The sequence below is a fragment of the Zalophus californianus genome, chromosome 8 (genome assembly GCF_009762305.2).
Source record: "Zalophus californianus isolate mZalCal1 chromosome 8, mZalCal1.pri.v2, whole genome shotgun sequence".
NCBI classification, from domain to species: Eukaryota; Metazoa; Chordata; class Mammalia; order Carnivora; family Otariidae; genus Zalophus; species Zalophus californianus.
The window spans coordinates 134,227,375-134,248,245 of NC_045602.1; the positions used below are offsets into that span (position 1 = coordinate 134,227,375).

The 20,871-nt window shown below is 43.6% G+C and overlaps 2 protein-coding genes across 9 annotated transcripts in view; one reads left to right on the forward strand and one right to left on the reverse strand.

Annotated features, from left to right (window-relative positions):
* The window catches only part of AURKA (aurora kinase A), a 19,480-nt gene extending 13,376 nt beyond the window's left edge, over positions 1 to 6,104 (reverse strand). Inside the window, exons 1-2 of one of the 5 annotated variants that reach the window (XM_035728859.1) lie at positions 5,848 to 6,104; positions 1,166 to 1,212 (exon numbers count right to left, since the gene is read on the reverse strand). In XM_035728859.1, the coding sequence (XP_035584752.1) occupies positions 1,166 to 1,212; positions 5,848 to 5,986 (186 nt within the window). In that variant the 5' untranslated portion in view covers positions 5,987 to 6,104. Of the gene's footprint in view, positions 1 to 1,165; positions 1,213 to 1,706; positions 2,312 to 4,891; positions 5,059 to 5,847 lie in introns of those variants that run through there. The other 4 variants (XM_035728860.1, XM_035728861.1, XM_035728864.1 and 1 more) reach the window with 4 other exon arrangements.
* Positions 5,155 to 16,248, forward strand: CSTF1 (cleavage stimulation factor subunit 1). Of its 4 annotated transcripts, none has more exons than XM_027621077.2 (6): positions 5,155 to 5,270; positions 7,887 to 8,087; positions 9,678 to 9,955; positions 10,100 to 10,297; positions 11,137 to 11,527; positions 14,931 to 16,248. In XM_027621077.2, the coding sequence occupies exons 2-6, from the start codon at positions 7,919 to 7,921 to the stop codon at positions 15,188 to 15,190; spliced, it is 1,296 nt and encodes a 431-aa protein (XP_027476878.1). In that variant the 5' UTR covers positions 5,155 to 5,270; positions 7,887 to 7,918; the 3' UTR covers positions 15,191 to 16,248. The 4 variants fall into 4 exon arrangements, with proteins under 4 accessions (XP_027476878.1, XP_027476877.1, XP_027476876.1 ...); XM_027621076.2 differs by having other exon boundaries at positions 5,178 to 5,311; XM_027621075.2 differs by lacking the exon at positions 5,155 to 5,270 and adding an exon at positions 5,401 to 5,486 and having other exon boundaries at positions 14,931 to 16,247.
* Positions 16,249 to 20,871: the final 4,623 nt, after the last annotated feature.

Consider the following 20,871-nt stretch of genomic DNA (forward strand, 5'->3'; position numbering starts at 1 on the left):
ACAAGAAAGTAGTGTTGACAAGGACGTGGAGAAAAAGGAACCCTCGTGCACTGTTGGTGGAAATGCAAACTGGGGCAGCCACTGTGGAAAACAGTATGGAGGGTCCTCAACAAGTTAAAAATAGGGGCACCTGGGTGGCTCAGGAGACTGGACGTCCAACTCTTGGTTTCAGCTCCAGTTGTAATCTCAGGAGGTCCTGATATCAAGCCCCAGGTTGGGCTCAGCCCTGAGTGTGAAACCTACTTAAGATTCTCTTTCTCTCTTCCTCTTCCATACCCTCCCCTCCCCCCGCCACACCCTGCTCATGCATGCTCTCTCTCTCAAAAAAAAAAAAAAACCACGCACACACAAAAAACACAAACAAACTTAAAAAAGAAAAACTTCTAAAAACAAGACACCCCCCCACACACCCAAATCAAGAAGGAAGATTTGTATTTTTATGCTGACTTCCTAGAAGGAATAAAATCTGGGGATTACTTATATTAAAGGATCTTTATATAAAGACTCATTCCCCCAGCTGCTCCACAAATATTCATAGACTAGGGGTCTTTCCTAGGTGAAGCCTTCCTGGATTCCAACCTAGCCCAATCTGAATTGAGCACCCCTTGGCAGAATTATTCAAGTCATTTCATATACACATATTTTATGAAGGCGTGGTACTGGCTCACATAACTCCCCCAAAGGGCTAAGCTCTTCAATGTCAAAGACCATGTGCTTTTCACCATTGTAATCCCTGCATCTGACACAGAACCTGGCTCAAAGTGGGCTCCCAGGAAATGGTCACCACAATGCAGCTTGACAGCCTCTGAGCTTACCATTCCCTGAATCGTGACCAGAACAAACTACGGCAAAGCAATTTCATTTCTGGTGAGCAAGGAAGCACAAGCAAGTATTAGGAACCTGTTGTGTACAGTATTATCCTACACACATTGGAGGAATGCAGATACTTAAACAGCTAGCTAGAAGACAAAGCAGAACAAAATAAAAGCTACAGTGACAATCCACAAAATGTTACTGAATGCCAGGAAAAGAGACTGACATCCAGGAATGTAGTAGAGAGTTCTAAAGTTACAATCCAAAGTAAAAGTGAGAAGAACTCCAGATATAAAACCAATCTCCATTGGGTTTTATAAATGTGATCGAGATTACAGATTACCCAATTTACCTTAAGAGGCCCTGCAATGCAGTTTTCTTTAGATCGGTCCATGATGCCTGAAAAGAAAAAGTACCATCTTTAATTTATACAAATCCTCATGCTTCCAAGTGCGGTTATGCTAGATCCGGATTATAGCTCCTGATGAAAAAGCCTCCACAACACAGAATTTCACACTTTTCCTTTGTCCAGATGAAGCTGGCCAGGGAGCCTTGTTTTCTCAGGTGACATAAGGGACAGGTGTGAGGCTTCCACCCTGCACTGCATCCCCTCCCCCAGCCCCCAGCTTCACTCCCTGAGTCCTCTCGTTCCACCAGCTTGTCTCTAAAGGATTACTTATCAGTGGCAGGAGCCTGCTTCCAACCCTGCTGCCTTTTAAAAGCAGGTCCTCTCTTCCCCATAACGGACTCTGGCTATGACAGCATCTCTCCCCTCACCCTTCAACAACAAAGCTCCAGAACAGTCATCCACACTCACCACATCCACCATTTCTCTCAGCCTCTAGCCCTCCCCCATCAGGATTTCATACCCAAGGGGCCAGCTCATGACTGACCTCTACTGTTACCAGATTGGTGTCCCACAGCAGCATTTCACAGGGTGGCTCTTTTCCCACTCCCAGCCTCTGCTAGCTTGCAGGGTGGTACCCCACGTCATCAGCTGTCCTACTGCAACCTCCTTTGCTCAATTAGCCTCACTTTTGCCAACTTTAAAGTCTGGGGTGACCTGGAATGAGTCCTTTGACCCCACTTCTTCATTCCTACCCTTCCTAGGGCACCCCTCATCCAGCACCAGTGCTTGAAACATCTTTAAGATGATGTGAATTTACATCTTCTACCCTAACCTCTCCTCTGACTGCCAGACTCCTACCTACCTGCTCAGTACCCCTAGAAAAGTCTGCCAAGCACCTCACTCCCAACACATCCGGAAAGAACCTCTTCTCTCCTCCTAGCTTTTCTTCCCCTCTGCTCTCAGGAGCAGCCTGAGCTTAGGCCCAGAAACACTTTCTTTTGCAGTTATCTTCATTCCCTATAGGAACTCATCCAGTTTCCTGGCTCTCAATACCATTCACAGGCTCAGGACCTCCAAACTTCCTTCTCCAGTCCAGACCTCTCCTGAACTACCACCTATGAAACATCTCCGCCTGTAATCAGAGGCCCCTCAATTTTAAATGTCTGAAACTGAATTCCTGCTCCCTCCCTACCCCCATCTGTCCAACCCTGTTCTCACAGATGTCCCCATCTCAGTTACTGGCAAACCCAGCCTGCCGGTTGCTTGGGTCAACTATCTTTTACACGGTGCTCCTTCAAACCCCACATCTAATCCATCAGCATATCTTGTAGGCTCTACCTTCAAAATCACTGCTCAGGACCTTTAATACCACCACCTGATCAAACCAATGCTCTCTCCCTTCAACTCTTTGCAACAGGCTTCCCATGATCACTCTGCTTCCACCCTTGCACCATTATGGTCCTTTCGCAAACTATTAAGTCAGCTATGCTGGTCCTTGGTTCAGAAGCCCCTCATGGTCCCTCAACTCAAATTCAAAATCCTACCTGCACAGACAGGCCTACAGTCTCACAGTATGGACCCTGACCACATTTCTGGCCTTATCTCCTCTTTTCTATTGCACACCAGCCATACAGGGCTTCTTTCTTTCCTCAAAGCAGTCCCCTGCCACAGGGCCTTTGAACTTCCCTCTACCCACTTGGCTCTTCTACTCACTTGGCTCCTCCCTCAAATAGAAGTCTGGGTTGCTCCTTCATTACATTCAAGTCTCCACTCAGATGTTTCCTTTCTGACCATCTTGCTCTTATCATGGCCCTTACTTAACATCTTACATAATATTACTTGTACTTGTTTACTTCTGCCTTCCCAGACAATATCCAGCTACCCGCTCAGTATCCCCAAGGAAAGTAAGCTCCATGAGAGCGAGGGCTTAGTCCCATTTTGTTTATGTTGCCTCCCCAGATCATGTCTGGTACATAGTTCCTACACCAGTGTTTGGGGAATGAGTTAATCCATTAAGAAAGCAAATCAATAATGCAAATAGTTTATAACACTTACTAAGCTCATACTGTGAGTCAGGCACAGCAATCTATCAAGTAAGTAGGACATAAACTCCAAGAGACAGAAACCTCTCTGTATTTTTCCTGCCCAGGTGCTCTGAATTCTAGAATCCAATCAGAAAGTGTCCCCCACCCCCACACTTTCACATCCATTTCACAAATAAGCAAATAACTCCACTTTGAAGATAGAACCACAGCTACAGAGGAAGGAGTCCTTATATCAAACAGGTTAGGAGAAATGACAGAAAGGAAAAAGGAGTTATAAGCTCGTGTTATGCAAACATTAATTTCACACATGCTCTAATGCTTTCTTCACTTTCCCTAACAATCACAAGCAGCAGACTAATGAGATCACACAGGCTTAAGGGCATTTATTCAATAATCGTCAACAGAAACTAGATATTTGCCCCAACTGAATATATTTTTCCTTCTCAGGGAGATGAATAATAACAAACAGGATGGAGTAAGATTCTGATCCAAAAATTCTGGAGAGCGCCCCGGGAAAATTGTTTCTCAAATGATTCCAGTCCACAGCCAGGTTCACATGACCCAATGACCTGCACAAGATTCCTGCAATTCAAGCCACATACTCATACTATTCTAAACAGGAAAACTGTTAAGATTATATAGCACTGTGCGTTTATAGACTTTTTCTTCATCAAACTTGCTAGTGTCTTAGGAACACATAGACTTAGAGGAGAGTGGGAATGAGTATGTGGCTGAAAAGTATCTGATTCAAAGAACAAGAGAGGTTAAGGAGAGAGGAGGAACCGTTAAAAGTCAAGGGCAGTAGCTCCATCTCCATCTGGAAGGTATTTGTTAGAAATGGAGACTCTCGGGCCCAACCACAGACCAAACAAAGCAGATCCTGCATTTTAACATCCCCAGACGTCTAGTACGCGCTGGTCTAGATCACTGGCTCTCCATGAAACATCAGAATCACCTGGGAAATTTGACAAACTACAGACACCTGAGTCCCCTAGGCCCGAGCGCTTCTGATTCATTAGGTGGGTCTACATTTTTCACAAGGACCCTCTGAAATCACGACAAACGCGGTCCAAGACCTGCGGCTTGAGAAGCACTAGCCAAAAAAAACCTCTTTGAGGAAGTTTTCGTTTAGTCACACACTCATCCATTCAGGACAAGGGTCCTTCCTGGCTATTCTATCCAAAGGAGCCCCCGGTAAACCACACTACTGTTTTCTTTTGCAAGTTCTCCGGCCAGCTGGTCGTCTGGCGCCCCACCACCGCTAGAACGCAAACCCCCAGAGAGCAAAAGCCCTCCTATTTTTTTTTCTTACCCAGGTGCTCACCGAATACGAGAACCCCATCAGAAAGCACCCCCACCCCATGGGGTGGGGCTCAACAACCCCATGCACTGCAGGCGTTTAGTAAACACCAAGTGGCATCTTACAGGGCGCCCCAGTACCCGCGAGCAGAGGGAAGGGCGCTGGGAAAGCACCGGGGGGCAGAGGAAGGGAGCGGGGAGGATGCAGGTGGGGAGAGGAAGAGAAGGACTGAGGCGGACCGAGGAGGACCAAAGTGGGGACGGGGCACCGAGGCAGGCCTCGCCCCGACTCTTCCCTGCCAGCCCCGCGGCCCCACCGCCCTCTTCCTTCCCACCCGTCCCGCCGCCCGCTAAAAAGCCACCCAGGCCCGCCGCCCTCGCCCACCCGTCTCACAGAGCTGTCCCAGACTCTACGAACCCGTCGACTCCCGCCTCTGACCCAAAGCGGCCAGTCCTCCCGAGAGCTCAACCGTTAAGATTCAAAGTCTTCATTTTAAATAGGAGTTAAACCCTCTAATCTGAAAGCTGATTGGCCTGGGCTAGAGAGGCGCTGCCTTTTGATTGGTTCACAGCCAACCGGACGGCTTGAGTCCCGTCCAAGGCGGTGACAGCGCGCAGGCGCATTTGCCCGGTAAGGCCCCGGAAGTGGTGGAGCTAACCGCCCGCCAGACTGGCCGATCTAGCGCCCGCGGTGCTCTCCGGGATCCGACATTTGTCGGCGAGACAGCATTTCCTTGGTGCCAATCAACGTTGTCGCGCAAGAGGTAAAGTCGGAGGAGGTTAACAAACCACTTCCAACGCGCCAGTAAGTAAGATGGCGAGAAGGGCAGGAGAGGGTGGGGCCGATCGATAGCGCAGCGCTCGGCGCTTCGCCCTTTGCGCGTGCGCAGTGAACGTGCGCTCAGAGCGATCGATCGGACAGAATTCGCGCCTCCATTTTTCTGGGAGAAAGCGGGAGATCAAGAGAGCCGGACTAGCGGGTACTGGGGGCCTGGGATGCCGGGAGAGCGGCTGGTGCGGTCCGCTGGGGTCTTTACGGAACCACAGGAAAGATGAGCGAGGCGGGAAGGCCCGATAGTGAGTGGGGTGGCATGCGCCCTGAGTTGCTAGGCTGGGCCTGCACACCCTCTTCTCTTCCTCGAAGGCCTCGCTCCCACCCTCACTCCATCCTTAGTTCGCTTCTACCGCGGGATGGTAGCGGAGCTTCGTGAAGGGGGCGTGTGTGTTCTCTCCCTGGTTCCCCTTCTAGTTTCGGGTGCAGACAGTTCCTAGGGCTTGTTCTTCCCGTCCTGGGGCTCGGCCTTCTCACCTGCATATTAGGGGTGGTAATTAGGCACTTACTAGCCCAGCGAGCGAACGTTCTGAGACTTGAGAAGCGGGCCTCGTCCTTTCTTTTCTTTCTTAATCTTTGTATACCCCGCGATGCTCCTGGCATGGGTGCGCAGTCCTGGCGGCCACTTGACGAGTTACTCAGCCACATTTTATTTTCAGTTTCCTAACCTCTTTATGCCGGTTTCATCATCTCTCTTGTGGCCTACTGTTGTATGCACAAGCATAGATTTATATACAGTTGCTTCTACGTGTGCTTAAATACTTTGATTTCATTCAGTGAGCTAACGCTTGTAAAGTGCTTAGCACGATGGCTGGCAAGTGCTTAATAAGTGGTAGCTGCTGCTGTTATTAACACCCATCAGTGCAGCACAGTAAAGACTGGAGCTCTGAGGTCAGATAGCTTGGGTAAGGATCCAGGCTCTGTCATTGACAAGCTTTTTGATCCTGGGTAAGTTAACCTCTCTGCACCGCAGGTTGCCTCTAAAATAGGATTGGATGGATATTAAATGAGGTAATGCATATAAGTTGCTTACACTGTGTTATATACTACACTTATGTCTAATAAATTTTAGCTAGTTTATTACTGAATTTTTTTAAGAATTTTATTTGAGAGCAAGAGAGGGAGCACAAGCAGAGGGAGAAGCAGGCTCCCCAATGAGCGGGGAGCCCTGTGCGGGGCTCAGTCCCAGGATCCCGGGATCATGACCTGAGCTGAAGGCAAACGCTTCATGGACTGAGCCACCCAGGCGCCCCTGTCATTAAATTTTTAAGGAGCACTACAGATAGTCATCAGGGACAACACAGTCCTTGAGTTAAACCATCTGTATTTTGTCCTGGTTTCTCCAGGCACTGGTCATGGGTCCTTGGACAAGTTATTTTCCCTTCTCATCTGTAAACAAGATTACAGGGCCTCCCTTACAGGATGGTGTTGAGGACTAAGTAAGAAAAAACATGCTGAACACTCAGTAACTGTTGGCTGTTCTTACGATCAGTAGGTTAAGTTATTCTCCAGGGGGAGTTAGAAAACATGGTTCCCCACTCCTTTGCTGTAAGACACCCCCTTCCAGAATCTTTCCCTATAAAGTACAGCAATCCAGGCAGTACTGGTGTTACTGCTCACTCCTCTCCTTTCTGGTATTCCGCTCTCTCCCCTGTGCTCTTTCAATTTCTTGTCTGCCTGTGACTTCTGTTCCTTATTACTGGCCCCAGATTGCTGTGGCCTTCTGATCGCTGTCCAGATAAACATACACATACAAACATTGATTTTTGGAAGTCAAATTATCCACTCATGTCCACCAATTGGACTTATTTTTTTGCATAGACCAGAAACCATCATCTACCATTTACTTTCTAAGAGAGAACTTAAGCACTTGTGAACCAATCTAAGGGCACAATCCTTTAGATTTTTACCCTTTTTTTTCACGTTTTTATCGTTGTTTTGGCCATATCCTACTTGCCAGTATTTTATTAAGCATCTTTGAATCTTTCCAAAGCATTGTGGCTTTTGTGCCCTTGTGTTTTTATTTACTAGCTAAATAAATTATGTAATTTAGCAAATTTAGTTATCTTAAAATGTGTTTTGAGAATGAACATAGCTGACATCAGTAAACATACAGCTCAGCTGGTGGAAACAGTAGTGTCTAGACATTCAACAATAGCAGCTGTCTTACCTATTGCAAATACCAGTCAGTGTCTTATAACAAAAGAAGCAAGATTCTGGGATAGCAATAGAGAATAAAAATGGCAGGCAGGTAGTTTGACAGAGAAGAAAATTTGATGGAAAGTTCTGTAAATATTCGCTAATACGATTTGAATAATTTCTGTGTGCCACTGTGCTCAATGCTCTGCAAGCATCATCTTATTTAACCTTTGCTGACTTGCTTAACAGCTGAGGAACATGATCTCAAGAGGAAGGAGGTTGATGACCAAAGGTGATGCAACTAGTAGAGCTGGGATTTATGCCCCGCAAGGCTGACCGGATGGCTTTGTTACTTCTGTGACTCACTAGTGCCTCTGCCCTTCACCATCCCTGTTTTCTCATCTTGCAGCTGGCAAGGAAATTGTCTTCCTCTTCTCCACGATGTACAGAACCAAAGTGGGCTTGAAGGACCGCCAGCAGCTCTACAAGCTGATCATTAGCCAGCTCCTCTACGATGGCTACATCAGCATTGCTAATGGCCTCATTAATGAAATCAAGCCTCAGTCTGTCTGTGCACCCTCGGAGCAGCTCCTGCATCTCATCAAACTAGGTAGCTTTGAACGCAGATTCATTGATTCCATGACAAGGTTCCAGAGGTTTTCATAATCAGAATTTTTCAAGATTATTTTTGTTTAGTTTTAGTGCCTCGTATGTGTCAAGTACAGTGCTCGATACTGAAAGAGTAAGCAAACCCCAGATTATGAAGATTTTGAGCTGGTTCTAGCCTCAGGCTCTGTTTAAGAATTATCTGAAGCGTTCTTTCGTTGTATTATTGACTTCAGACTTCAGCTCAAATGGTATTTCAGAGTCCTCTTCACCTTTTCTAAAATTACCCACTGTCTTCCCCATACCTCCCCAGATACTCTAAAACAACAGTCCCATTTCCTTCATAACAGAATCACTATCTGAAATTTTCTTCATTGTTTCAGGTTGTTTCCCATATAGTCTGTACCTCCCCAGAAAAGACAGCAAGTTCAATAAAGATCAGGATCTTGTTTTGTTCAACAATATATCCTGTGCTTGCCTGGGTTGTAGAAAGCACTCAGTAAAATACAGAATTAGCAACATGTTTATACCCTTTGCCTTAGCAGTGCCAATTTTGAGAATTTGTGTTCAAATTTGAGGAAATAAAATTAATACAACTGAAATACCCAACAATAAGGAATTAGTTGTGAACGTTCTTGTATCCATCACATTGGGTCCAACAACCTGTTGTAGATAAACATTACACTGGCCAGATGTTTATTTTGTTTGAGTAAAGAATAAGTTACAAAATATCATATAGTGTGGTTCTATTTTTGTTTTAAGAATTGTAACAACTGTGCATGGAGAAAGGTCCAGAAGAATCATGCCACCATGTTAACAGTAATTATCTCTGGGTGATCTAATAGAAGGTCATTTTTATTTTTGTGTTCATCTGTATTCCTAATTTTTCTTATACTAATAAACATACTGCTTATATGAAATGTGAAGTTATTTTTAAATTTAAAATGCATTTTCTTGAGAAACTTCCATTTATTTAAATATCAACATTCTTTCAATATGTTTCACTAGTGTTAATGCTAACAATGTATCTGACTTAATGAGCCTCAAGGCTGCTACTAACAGATCTCAGCACTAAAAATATTAAAATCCAGAATGGGAAAAAATGGACAGCTTAACTATAGGACTGCTTTTTTTACATTTCTGTAGTTGTAATTAAAGAAAATTTTGGAGGCAAAAATCGGGGAAGCTGATGTAACCTATTGGAGCCTAACCTTCTATAATCCATATTGCCTATAGTGTTGTCACCGTGCATACACCCAGGTTGATATACATAATTTTGTGAAGCGCTAGGTGTCATGCAGCTCCAAGAAAGAGTAAATTGACATTGGATCCAGAATTTTGTTTTGGCTTTTTAAAATAACACTTTCTCATGCACTTAATTTTTTTTTATAAAGACTTTCCTTATTTATTAGAGAGAGAGCAGGAGCAGGGGCAGGGGCAGAGGGAGAGGGAAAAGTAGGCTCACTGCATAGCACAGAGCCCAACGCAGGGCTCAACCCCAGGACTCTAGGACCATGATCCAAGCTGAAGGCAGACACTTAACTGACTGAACCACCCAGGCACCCCTCATGCACTTAATTTTTATTCCTTTCAGGAATGGAAAATGATGATACTGCAGTTCAGTATGCAATTGGTCGTTCAGATACAGTTGCCCCGGGCACAGGAATTGACCTGGAGTTTGATGCAGACGTCCAAACTATGTCCCCAGAGGCTTCAGAGTACGAAACATGCTATGTCACATCCCATAAAGGACCGTGTCGCGTAGCCACCTACAGTAGAGATGGGCAGTTAATAGCTACTGGATCTGCTGATGCTTCCATAAAGATACTTGACACAGAAAGAATGTTGGCCAAAAGTGCCATGCCAATAGAGGTAAAATCCCAGTAACATATGTACTATTTGCCTGTTCGTTGGGAGAATGAGAGACCAGTTTAGACCGGACCTAACTTAGCATAGTTGGGTATTTTGAGGCAGACAGATTTTAGATTTTGAGCATCTGTTTTCTCATTGGTCTAGGTCATGATGAATGAGACCGCACAACAGAACATGGAAAACCACCCAGTGATTCGAACGCTTTACGACCACGTGGATGAAGTCACGTGTCTCGCTTTCCACCCGACAGAACAGATCCTTGCCTCTGGTTCAAGGGATTATACTCTTAAATTATTTGACTATTCCAAACCATCTGCAAAAAGAGCCTTCAAATACATTCAGGTTAGGAATGTTTGGAAAGGAGCTTTACATTTTTTTCTTAAAAACAAAGAGCTATTATTGTATGACTATTCTCTTTTTTAAAGTAGTCTCAGTGATCATCGAATAAAACAGGAGGACACAGCAAGGACACATGCCGCAGGTGGCTCGGGAATCCAATTTGCATGGACACGTGGTCCACGTGCTGCCCTCTGCCCACCTCCTCTGGCCAGTCAGGACTTCTGGCCAGTTTATGCAACAAGGGTTCAGAATCTGTAACACGTTTTAAAGGTTGCAGAACCCTGTTTAAAGACAAAACAAATCAACTTCGCTGAAATGTAACTTAATGGGAATCAAAAAATTATTCAGTTGAAACAATCACAGGTTTCCTGGAAAAGTGACATTTGGTACCGCATTTTGAATTTGCAGTTCAGAAATACTAATGCTTTTGGTGGTGGCTTCTACCTTTTAGTAATTTAACTTAGTTTTTTACTCAATATTTGGAGACCTAGGACAAACTGAAGAAGCTGTTCACGTGTACAAGTTGTGTTTATCCCTGCTCATTCGTGTGCATGTGTCCCAGCCTGATAATGGTCCATTCTGAGTTCACCCGCTGTTCGTTTGCAAATAACGAAGCTTGCTTCTGTGGTTTTTGGCATAAATAATCTCACCAGTAAATAGTTTTTGAAATCTCTGTTCAAATGATACTTTCTCGTATTCTAGAAAGTTCATTGTTCCTTCTTATACCTGTGTAACGTCTGACCATTGTGTATTCTTTCCATCAACCAAATATTTCCCACATTTCCTCTGGATTTAATTGTTCACTAGTTAGTCACTTAATGTTAATGTCTCTGTCCTAACAGGAAGCTGAAATGCTACGCTCCATCTCTTTTCATCCTTCCGGAGACTTTATACTTGTTGGGACTCAGCATCCTACTCTTCGGCTTTATGATATCAATACATTTCAGTGTTTTGTCTCTTGCAATCCTCAAGATCAACACACCGATGCTATATGCTCCGTGAATTACAATCCTAGTGCCAATATGTATGTAACTGGTAGCAAGGATGGCTGCATCAAGTTATGGGATGGTGTTTCAAATCGATGCATCACAACTTTTGAGAAAGCCCATGATGGTGCTGAAGTTTGTTCTGCCATTTTCTCCAAAAATTCTAAATACATTCTCTCCAGTGGAAAAGACTCTGTAGCTAAACTTTGGGAGATATCAACAGGACGAACACTGGTCAGATACACAGGTATGCGAAAAATTGCTATTAACATTTTTTCTGTAGCATTTTTTTTTTTTAAGACCTTATTTATTTATTTGATAGGGAGAGAGGGAACACAAGCAGGGGGAGTGGGGGTGGGAGAAGCAAGCTTCCTTTGGAGCAGGGAGCCTGATGCAGGGCTCGATCCCAGGACCCTGGGATCATGACCTGAGCCGAAGGCAGACGCTTAACGACTGAGCCACCCAGGCGCCCCTTTTCTGTAGCATTTTATGGTTTCCAGAGGTCTTAAATCCTCATGAGAGCCACACAATAGATGTATGCGTTGAGCAAGGCAGATGTGATCCCTCTTTTAGATAAGAAACCAAGGCTTAGACGTTAAGTAGTTTAGCCAAGGCTGCAGTTCGTAAGAAGCAGAGCTGGAAATAGAACCATAGTTTCATAACCTTGTTCTTCTCCATATGTTACAACTTCAACAAGATCTCATTCCATGCAAGTAACATTTGAGGTTCTGGTGGTCCATTTGTAGACCAGTGGTCTGCCTTTTTCCCTCAAACATAAGAGCAGTCCAGAGAAAAGCCTGAGTTAGTGGATCTCAGTAAATCTGTGCATTAGGGAAAGAAGGCTGAGAGGGAAGATCTTGGCCTATTCCTAAGAGTGCAGGTAGCCCTAATAGTTACTTGCCAGTGAGTGTTGGTAAAATATTGTGTCTCATTCCCTGTTCTCGGAGCTGAAAAGGCTGTTGTTTGGTAGAAGACCTCCAGGAAACTTCAGCCAGTTTCCTCTGTTGTGAGATGTTTGTGTCATACACTAAAATCACCAGGACCAGAACTCTATAAGAAAACAACACATTGTAAGGGCTGGGCAGCGGTGGTTACTAGTTAGCCTTTTAGGGAAGAAAATTGAAGAGGTGGAGACTGAGACATCTGAACCACTAGGGTGCAGCATAACCCCCTCAGATTGATCTGGTAACCAGAGTTCGCTTCCTGCCATCCATCTGTCGGCCTTCTGACATACACAGTACAATTAACTAGCAAGTCTTGGGAAGAGTCATTTTTATCATAATTCTTGGTGACTTTGTTGAAAAACTTTTGTATGGAGCTCTTTTGAAGAATTTCTTTAATTCTTACTGTTCAAGGACTGTGTGCTTGTTGAAAAAAGAAGATACAAAAGCGATCAAAGTAAAAGTGGGAAAGCCTCCTCCATCTTCAGAAGTAACAACCACCATCTGAGTGTGATGTATCAGGAAGGGTACACGCTAGATTCTCACAAGATTTATTATGTTTGTTTTGTCTTGTGAATATTGGGATGTTTCATGCTTATATGTGGCTGATTGGTTTGTTTTGGTGGAGAATTGGGATTTAATTTTAAAATGAGATTATACTAAATTTATATACAAATTCCCTCATTTTCTAATTCACAGGTTAAGACTCCATGTCAGCATGCTTAGTTCTGTGTTTCCAGCTTTAATGTTTAGTTAGAATTCAAAGGATTCTTAAAATAATGAAAGATAAGGAAAGACTAACAAGCATTAGAAATTTCAGTGTTAAAAATTAATTCAAAACACTAAAAATTAAAATGAACTAGGGAAACAATAGGCATAGCATGTGAAGTGGACACATATCAGTGGTCAGTGAGCTCAAGGAGGGCGAGGTGACCTGCGGTACTGTAAACCTAAGAAATGAAAATGGAAGGATCTTACTGTACTCATCAAATGGTGGGAATTTAAAAGATTGCTAGTATCTTGTATTGATCAACATTTTAGGAAATTAAATATCTTATTGTTAGGAGTGTCAACTGGTAAAGTATTTCTAAAGGGCATGTTGGTGTCCTGTATCAAAATTTTCAGCATTGGACCCACCAAGTGCACTCTTAGAAATTCAAGATTTTTTTTTTTTGGCAGAGAGAGAGACAGCAAGAGAGGGAACACAGGCAGGAGGAGTGGGAGAGGGAGAAGCAGGCTTCCCACTGAGCAGGGAGCCCGATGCAAGGCCCGATCCCAGGACCCTGGGATCCTGACCCGAGCCGAAGGCAGACGCTGAACGACTAAGCCACCCGGGTGCCCTGCATTCTTAGAAATTCAGTCTAAAAAGACTCCTTGTCAAGCATGCACGGGCACACACAGAAAGATGTCCATCCCAACATTATCTAGAGGAGGGGAAAGGGAGAGATAACAGAAATGTCCACCAGAAAGTTTTGAGTAAATTGTTGTTCAGCATCCTTTTCACAATATGCAGCCTTTAAAAGTAAATACTCGGGGCGCCTGAGTGGCTCAGTCGTTAAGCGTCTGCCTTCGGCTCAGGTCATGATCTCAGGGTCCTGGGATCGAGCCCCGCATCGGGCTCCCTGCTCCGCGGGAAGCCTGCTTCTCCCCTCTCCCACTCCCCCTGCTTGTGTTCCCTCTCTCACTGTGTCTCTCTCTGTCAAATAAATAAAAATTCTAAAAAATAAAAAATAAAAATAAAAAAAATAAAAGTAAATACTCACCCTGCAAAGCTGTATATGTGTTATACTTCATGCTGATCCTTGCAACCACCTTGTGGGTAGGTGCTGTAATTATCCTCCACAGAACAGAAGAGAAATTGAAGGTGTAACAGGGCTATGTAATTTGTCCGTGTTCACATCACTAATAATTATTGAATCCAGATCTGACACTAACACTTGTATTTTTATCCATTAAACTATATTCCATCTTTATAGACTGTTGAATAAAAGCACATGATGTATGCTCTGCTTTACAAATGATGGACAACATACAGAGATTGAGAAAGGATATTCATCAAAATATTGACTCTGGGTGTAAAACTGTCAGGCAGTTTTTATTTTTTATGCTTCATACAGTATTTTAAACATAAAATCTGTATTTTCATGGTCCTAAAAAAGCCTAAAGCTTCCTTTTGGAGAGCAGATGTTCATTCATCCCAGTAATTCTGTTCTAGGAATTTAATCCTGAGGAAATAATGTGTTCGGTGCAAAGAAGTGGTCACAGTGTTATTTGCAGTCAGATACAAACTAAATGCTTAGCAGGAAAAGAATTAGCTAGTAATAGTGCTTCCTAACAGTGGTGTATTTTGCAGTCAGTAAAAAACATGGAAGAATGAATGTACCCAACAAAAAGTTGATTTAAACTATTACAGAAAAGACATATAATATAGCACCAATTTTGTATTTTTTTAAAGATGTTTTTATGCCTAAAAGTACATCAGAGCGTTCACAGTTAGTTGCCTGAGGTGATGAGCCAGGGGTGATTTTCTTCTGCATATTTTCATGGAGTGTTCCAAATTGCACAATAAATGTGTATTCCTTCCATTTTAAAATGCTGTTTTGCCATTGACGGGATAATTAACCAAAGTACAGCAGTCTGAGGATGGCAAATGTAAATGTGGACAGCTAGCCCTGGCACTCAGACCCTTACCCTCTCTTCTCTTTGCAGGCGCCGGCTTGAGCGGGCGGCAGGTGCACCGGACGCAGGCCGTGTTCAACCACACCGAGGACTACGTACTGCTGCCGGACGAGAGGACCATCAGCCTCTGCTGCTGGGACTCTCGCACAGCCGAGCGCCGGAACCTGCTCTCCCTGGGCCACAACAACATCGTGCGCTGCATTGTGCATTCGCCCACCAACCCTGGCTTCATGACGTGCAGCGATGACTTCCGAGCACGGTTTTGGTACCGGAGATCAACCACGGACTAGCCCCCCTCCAGGATATGGGGTTCTTTTCTTGAGGACTGTGCCCCTCCTGCCCCTCCGTCCCATCACCAGCTCCAGCTCCGGTAGCAAGTCACTGCATCACCTGGCAGTCGTGCTGCCGCCTCTCCATCCTTCTTGGATTTGTACAAAAGAACCTTTTTTTACCTTGATGTAGAATCATGGTGGGAAAAGTTGGAAACGCAGATCTGTGCGGTGGTTCTGCATTCACTGATTATTACAGTGTGATTTTCATCGGTTTTGTAAATACAGGACTTGCCATTTCTCTTGAATCTCTTGATCATTTGAAGAAGGATAGAGTATTAAAGTGCTTTCTAGATCTCAAGTGGATCTGTCCTGAGGAATTTTCATTTGGTGGTTTTGTCAACTTCTGTGCCTGTTCTACAACCTCTTTATATATCTCCTTGCAGAATACATTTGGGCAGATAAGTAGGCATACAGCTCTGAGAATCGAGTGTTGTGCCATATTAAAACCATTTTAGAGAATCCCATCAGTTCTATCCTAAAATGACATCATTCTGAAAATAAAGCTCGGATCTCCAACTTTAGTGTTACACCTTTTTCACTTCCATAAAATTAGCGGCCAGTTTTTCCTGAAGATTTGTAGGACACAGTATGTTTCGTCATAGGTCCCACCTTCTCCTTTCATTGCCTGCAATGCTTATCTTCAGTAAACACTTCTCGTAAGATTATTACCAGTTGATGGAAAACCTAACTGAAGATCCATCCAATCTATCTAATCAAAATTAGGTGACCCCGCTGCTGCTCTCCGGTGTTGCTTGTTTCACAGATGATTACTATCGATCAACTTTGTTCTTGGGTAATTTTAAATCTCATTTTTCAGTTCTCTTCAGCATGAGTCGTCACTACTCATCATGGATGCACACCGCAGCTATGTTCTTGGAAGATTTTTGCAGTTAACCAACTGATAGGGGTTTTCTTTTTCTCAAAACTTTTTAGAAAGTGACACTATTTTGGGCGCCTGGGTGGCTCAGATGGTTAAGCGTCTGCCTTCGGCTCAGGTCATGATCCTGGGGTCCTGGGATCGAGTCCCGCATCAGGCTCCCTGCTCCTTGGGAGCCTGCTTCTCCCTCTGCCTCTCTCTCTCTCTCTCTCTGTCTCTCATGAATAAATAAATAAAATCTTTAAAAAAAAAAAAAAGAAAGTGACACTATTTCTCTGGATTCAGCTCAAGCTAGGTCAGGGAACCCTGACCTCCCCTCTGACAGATAGACTTTGGTTTATATTTATCCCCAAATACAAGTACCTCATGATCTGGGTAGGAGTACCTAGAAATAGAATCTAGGGTCATTTGATAAAAATATTAAATAGATTAAAGTTAAAGTAAGTGTTTTATAGGAACTTTAAAATCTTCTGAGGTTTACTGCATAAAAATTCTGCATTCGTCATCCTCAAGGTGCATTTCAACTCTTTGGTCTATGAAACCATTTTAGGCATGCTTAATGTGTTAAATCAGAGTTTCAGTTCAGATTTCCAAAGAGCTATATTTTTTGGTCTATAGTGAGTTTGGATTTATTTTTATTTTGTGTCCTGATTCTCCAGCACTTGAACTTGGCTATCTGTGGCTGCTGCTTTTGTAAGATTAGAAGAAACCTACTGAATAGGAACAAGAATAACCAGTTCTGTAAAAAATTACCAACCAAAACTCCTCACTTCTTTTTCTGCTGTTTCTTTTGCTTTCAGCCCTATGAAACTACCACAGAGATTGAACATTTCTGCGTCCCTCTGCTCCACCACATGCAGTAGAGTGACCCCGTCGCATTCCCCAATTTAAGTTCCACTGGGTCTTTTTAACTGTTCATGAATTTAAATAATGATGCCTACTTTTTCCAGTTTCTGGAATAGTCTCACCAGTGGATCTGTAGTTTCAGGACTCCTACTTACAAGATCAAGATACTTTTGTGTGTTTCCAAAACAGACTTTTTTTTCTTTTAAAAATCACATTAAGGGACACCTGAGTGGATCAGTGGGTTAAGTGTCTGCCTTCAGCTCAGGTCATGATCCCAGGGTCCTGGGATCCAGCCCCGTGTCCGGCTCCCTGCTCCGCGGGGAGTTTGCTTCTATCCTCTCCTCCCCACTCCTGCTCTCTCTCCCTGTCTCTGTTGCTATCTCTGTCTCAAATAAACAAATAAAATCGTTAAAAAAATAAAAATCACATTAATATTTTGAACTGGTATAAATGCCAGGATTATTACATGGGCTTGACATCAGCATGTCATTAACTGTACCACGGAACACCCTGGCTTTCAAACAGTGAATAATAAGTCAGGATAAAAACTTATACCTTCTATGTTATTTTTTAAAGATATGTGATTTCTAAAATAAACTTTTTGTATATAATGATAATTTAAAGCTAGTTCTTTTTTTTTGGACCTTGCTTTGAATGTTTCCATATTTGAACATGTGCTCTCAAGCAGCAATTATGACTTTGGTACTTTTCATACTGTTTCTTTAGTATTTCATTCTAGAAGTCAGATTTTTATAGCCAAATCGCCTTTAGCTATGTACCTTATCCTAAAACTAAAGTATAATTCCATTTCTTTTGATGAGTCAGAGAAACCAACCTTTTACCTTAGACTTTGGTTTCCCTTAGGAAGGGCGATGTTGTGGGATGGGGGAGGCGTCTCAGCTCTGTTACTGACTTGTTTAGTAGTAAAGCAAGCCACTTCTCTGCAGGGCCACAGCTTCTTTATCTGTGATTAAAGAGCTTAATCAAAATCATCTCCAACATGCACTCAATCAGTAAGGCACTTTTTTTTTTTTAACACCGCATGCTAGAAACAGATTTGGGGGAGGGGGAGACTTCTGTTTTTGAATATACAGTGGACCAGGTACTCTGAGAGCCCTTTCATTACACACCTGTATAGAATTTATTTTTATTTTTAATCTCTAAACAGCTGAGTTAGCAAGAAACCCTCAGGGAATTTTTGAGAGGCAAAACAACCAGAAATCACAAATCCAGACAATCAGGAGCTCGGGGGCAGCCAGTTGCACCGAGGACATTTGTCAATCCCCTGGAGCCTAAATGATTTCTGAGCTCTGACCTCACATGGTGGGAGCTTTGGTCCAGACCTAGGAAGAAAGCCCAGAACCCAGAAAGTGCCCCATTCCCTGAAAGGGTGAACTTGACAAAAACTCCGCCTCCCGGAGAGAGGATAGCTGCCTGACCGGGTGCTGGCTCAGGTTTGGGGGGAGGGTCTTCTCTGACAATCCCATCTACAAGCTATTAGTCCACATAAGGTGGGAACAAACCACTTTCACTAGCTCTGCGGCTTGGAGAAAAGCGAGCCGAGAATCTAAAGCAAGTCTAAGAGTGTCTGACAGAAGCCAGCACAAATGAAGGAAGAACGCATCTTTACCCCCAGCTCTGAGAACCGTGGGGTCATAATCTAGTATGTAAGGAAACTGACCCTGTGGCGAGAAGCACTAGAAACTACACAGGATAGTCAGACTTGAAGACTTGGAATTAATCAGATGCACGAGATGTGAGTGCATAGAATATGAAGAGCTGAAACAGGACCGATGACCAAGAGACTTAAAAAAGTGACAAAGGGGATTTGAACAACAAAAACCTTTTAGAAAATAGTCGACATTTTTTAAAAGATTTTTTTTAATTTATTTATTTGACGGAGGGAGAAACAGACTCCCCGCTGTGCAGAGAGCTGGACACGGGGCTCCATCCCAGGACCCTGAGATCATGACCTGAGCTGAAAGCAGACGCTTAACCAACAGAGCCACCCAGGCGCCCCAATGGTTGACACTTCTATCACTTTCATTCCTTAGGTTTCTGGCCTTTTTCTGGAGCTTTTCTGCTTGGCCTTCCGACTCCCTTTGTGGGCATTCTAGTCTGTGAAGCCTCTTTCCCACTCAGTTTTTGGCCAATTTACTCTTCACAGCCTGGTCGCTCACCTGACAGCAACCCCTTGCCTGTGCCGCCATGTTCCACCCTGGGGTTTTCTCGAGCTTCTCTTAACACTCAGCCCCTCTCCTCCAGCTCTTGGCCTACTTGATGCCCACAGCATTTCTTTTGCATCCTGTTTCTCAAGTCTTGCTTCCTTTTCCCTCTCCACCTTGGCATCAAAATTTAGGCTATTAAACAGAGTCATCACTGACAATTAGAATCCCGGTCCTCCCTGTTTTATCCATGCATTAGGGAATTTAGGTGAATTTGTTGACAATTTATGAAATTCTGCTTTCACCTAAAGAGCTCCATTTGAGTTATCTTCTTGAGGTTAAAAGCTGCCAGATTACTAGATGATTTTAAAGCCATGCAGTCTGACATATCCTGCTAAGCCTTTAATGCTCTGGATGTTCTTCACCTGGTGTCCAGCTTCACTTTAAAAACTCAGGCATTGAGTGACCAGCCTTCGAAGACCACCCCTCAAGGAGCTTGAGAGCTCAAAGTCCACATGAAAACAGTATAAAACATCCCAAAAAACATTTCCATCTACAAAAGCAGTCTACCTTCCTGTGCATTTATTAGGAGCTATAGAAGTGAAGTGGTCAGATACTCCAGGCTGTGAAGAGAAAATTCATCCAAAATACTGTTCTCGGGAGCGTTTGTCAAGAGAAGAGGGGAAAATGTTTATAGCAGCACTGTCCACAATAGCCAAACTGTGGAAAGAGCCAAGATGTCCATCGACAGATGAATGGATAAGAAGATGTGGTATATATACACAATGGAATATTATGCAGCCATCAAAAGGAATGAGATCTTGCCATTTGCAATGACGTGGATGGAACTGGAGGGTGTTATGCTGAGTGAAATAAGTCAATCAGAGAAAGACATGTATCATATGACCTCACTGATATGAGGAATTCTTAATCTCAGGAAACAAACTGAGGGTTGCTGGAGTGGTGGGGGGTGGGAGGGATGGGGTGGCTGGGTGGTAGACATTGGGGAGGGTATGTGCTATGGTGAGTGCTGTGAATTGTGTAGGACTGTTGAATCACAGATCTGTACTTCTGAAACAAATAATGCAACATATGTTAAGAAAAAAAGAAGAAGAAGATAGCAGGAGGGGAAGAATGAAGGGGAGTAAGTCGGAGGGGGAGGCGAACCATGAGAGACGATGGACTCTGAGAAACAACCTGAGAGTTCTAGAGGGGAGGGGGGTGGGGGGATGGGTTAGCCTGGTGATGGGTATTAAGGAGGGCACGTTCTGCGTGGAGCACTGGGTGTTATGCACAAACAATGAACCATGGAACACTACATCAAAAACTAATGATGTAATGTATGGTGATTAACATAACAATAAAAAATTATTGAAAAAAAAGAGAAGGGGGAAATTACCTTATTAGAGTCTCAGAGTTGGTTCCCTTGAACTCTAGCTGTTTCAACCTTCAGTCAGCAGGATATTACTAAAGCCACCCAATTTCCAGGAATAGCAAACTCTTGCAATATTTGTGCACGGAAGGACACATTTGCCTAAAGAAGTAAATACAAATGGATTGCAGCAAAATGTCTAAGGGCTTTCATTCAGAAAAATGACAGGGCCAAATAGCAGACTGAGAAGCAAGCCCGGCATTCACAAAATATGACACTAAGTATCCATGTAAGAGTGAGTCTGTTTTCTTTTGGGACCAAATCTATGACTTTTGTGTCTTCATTCTGTTTTTTAAATTTAGGTTGTTTCTCCTAAAGA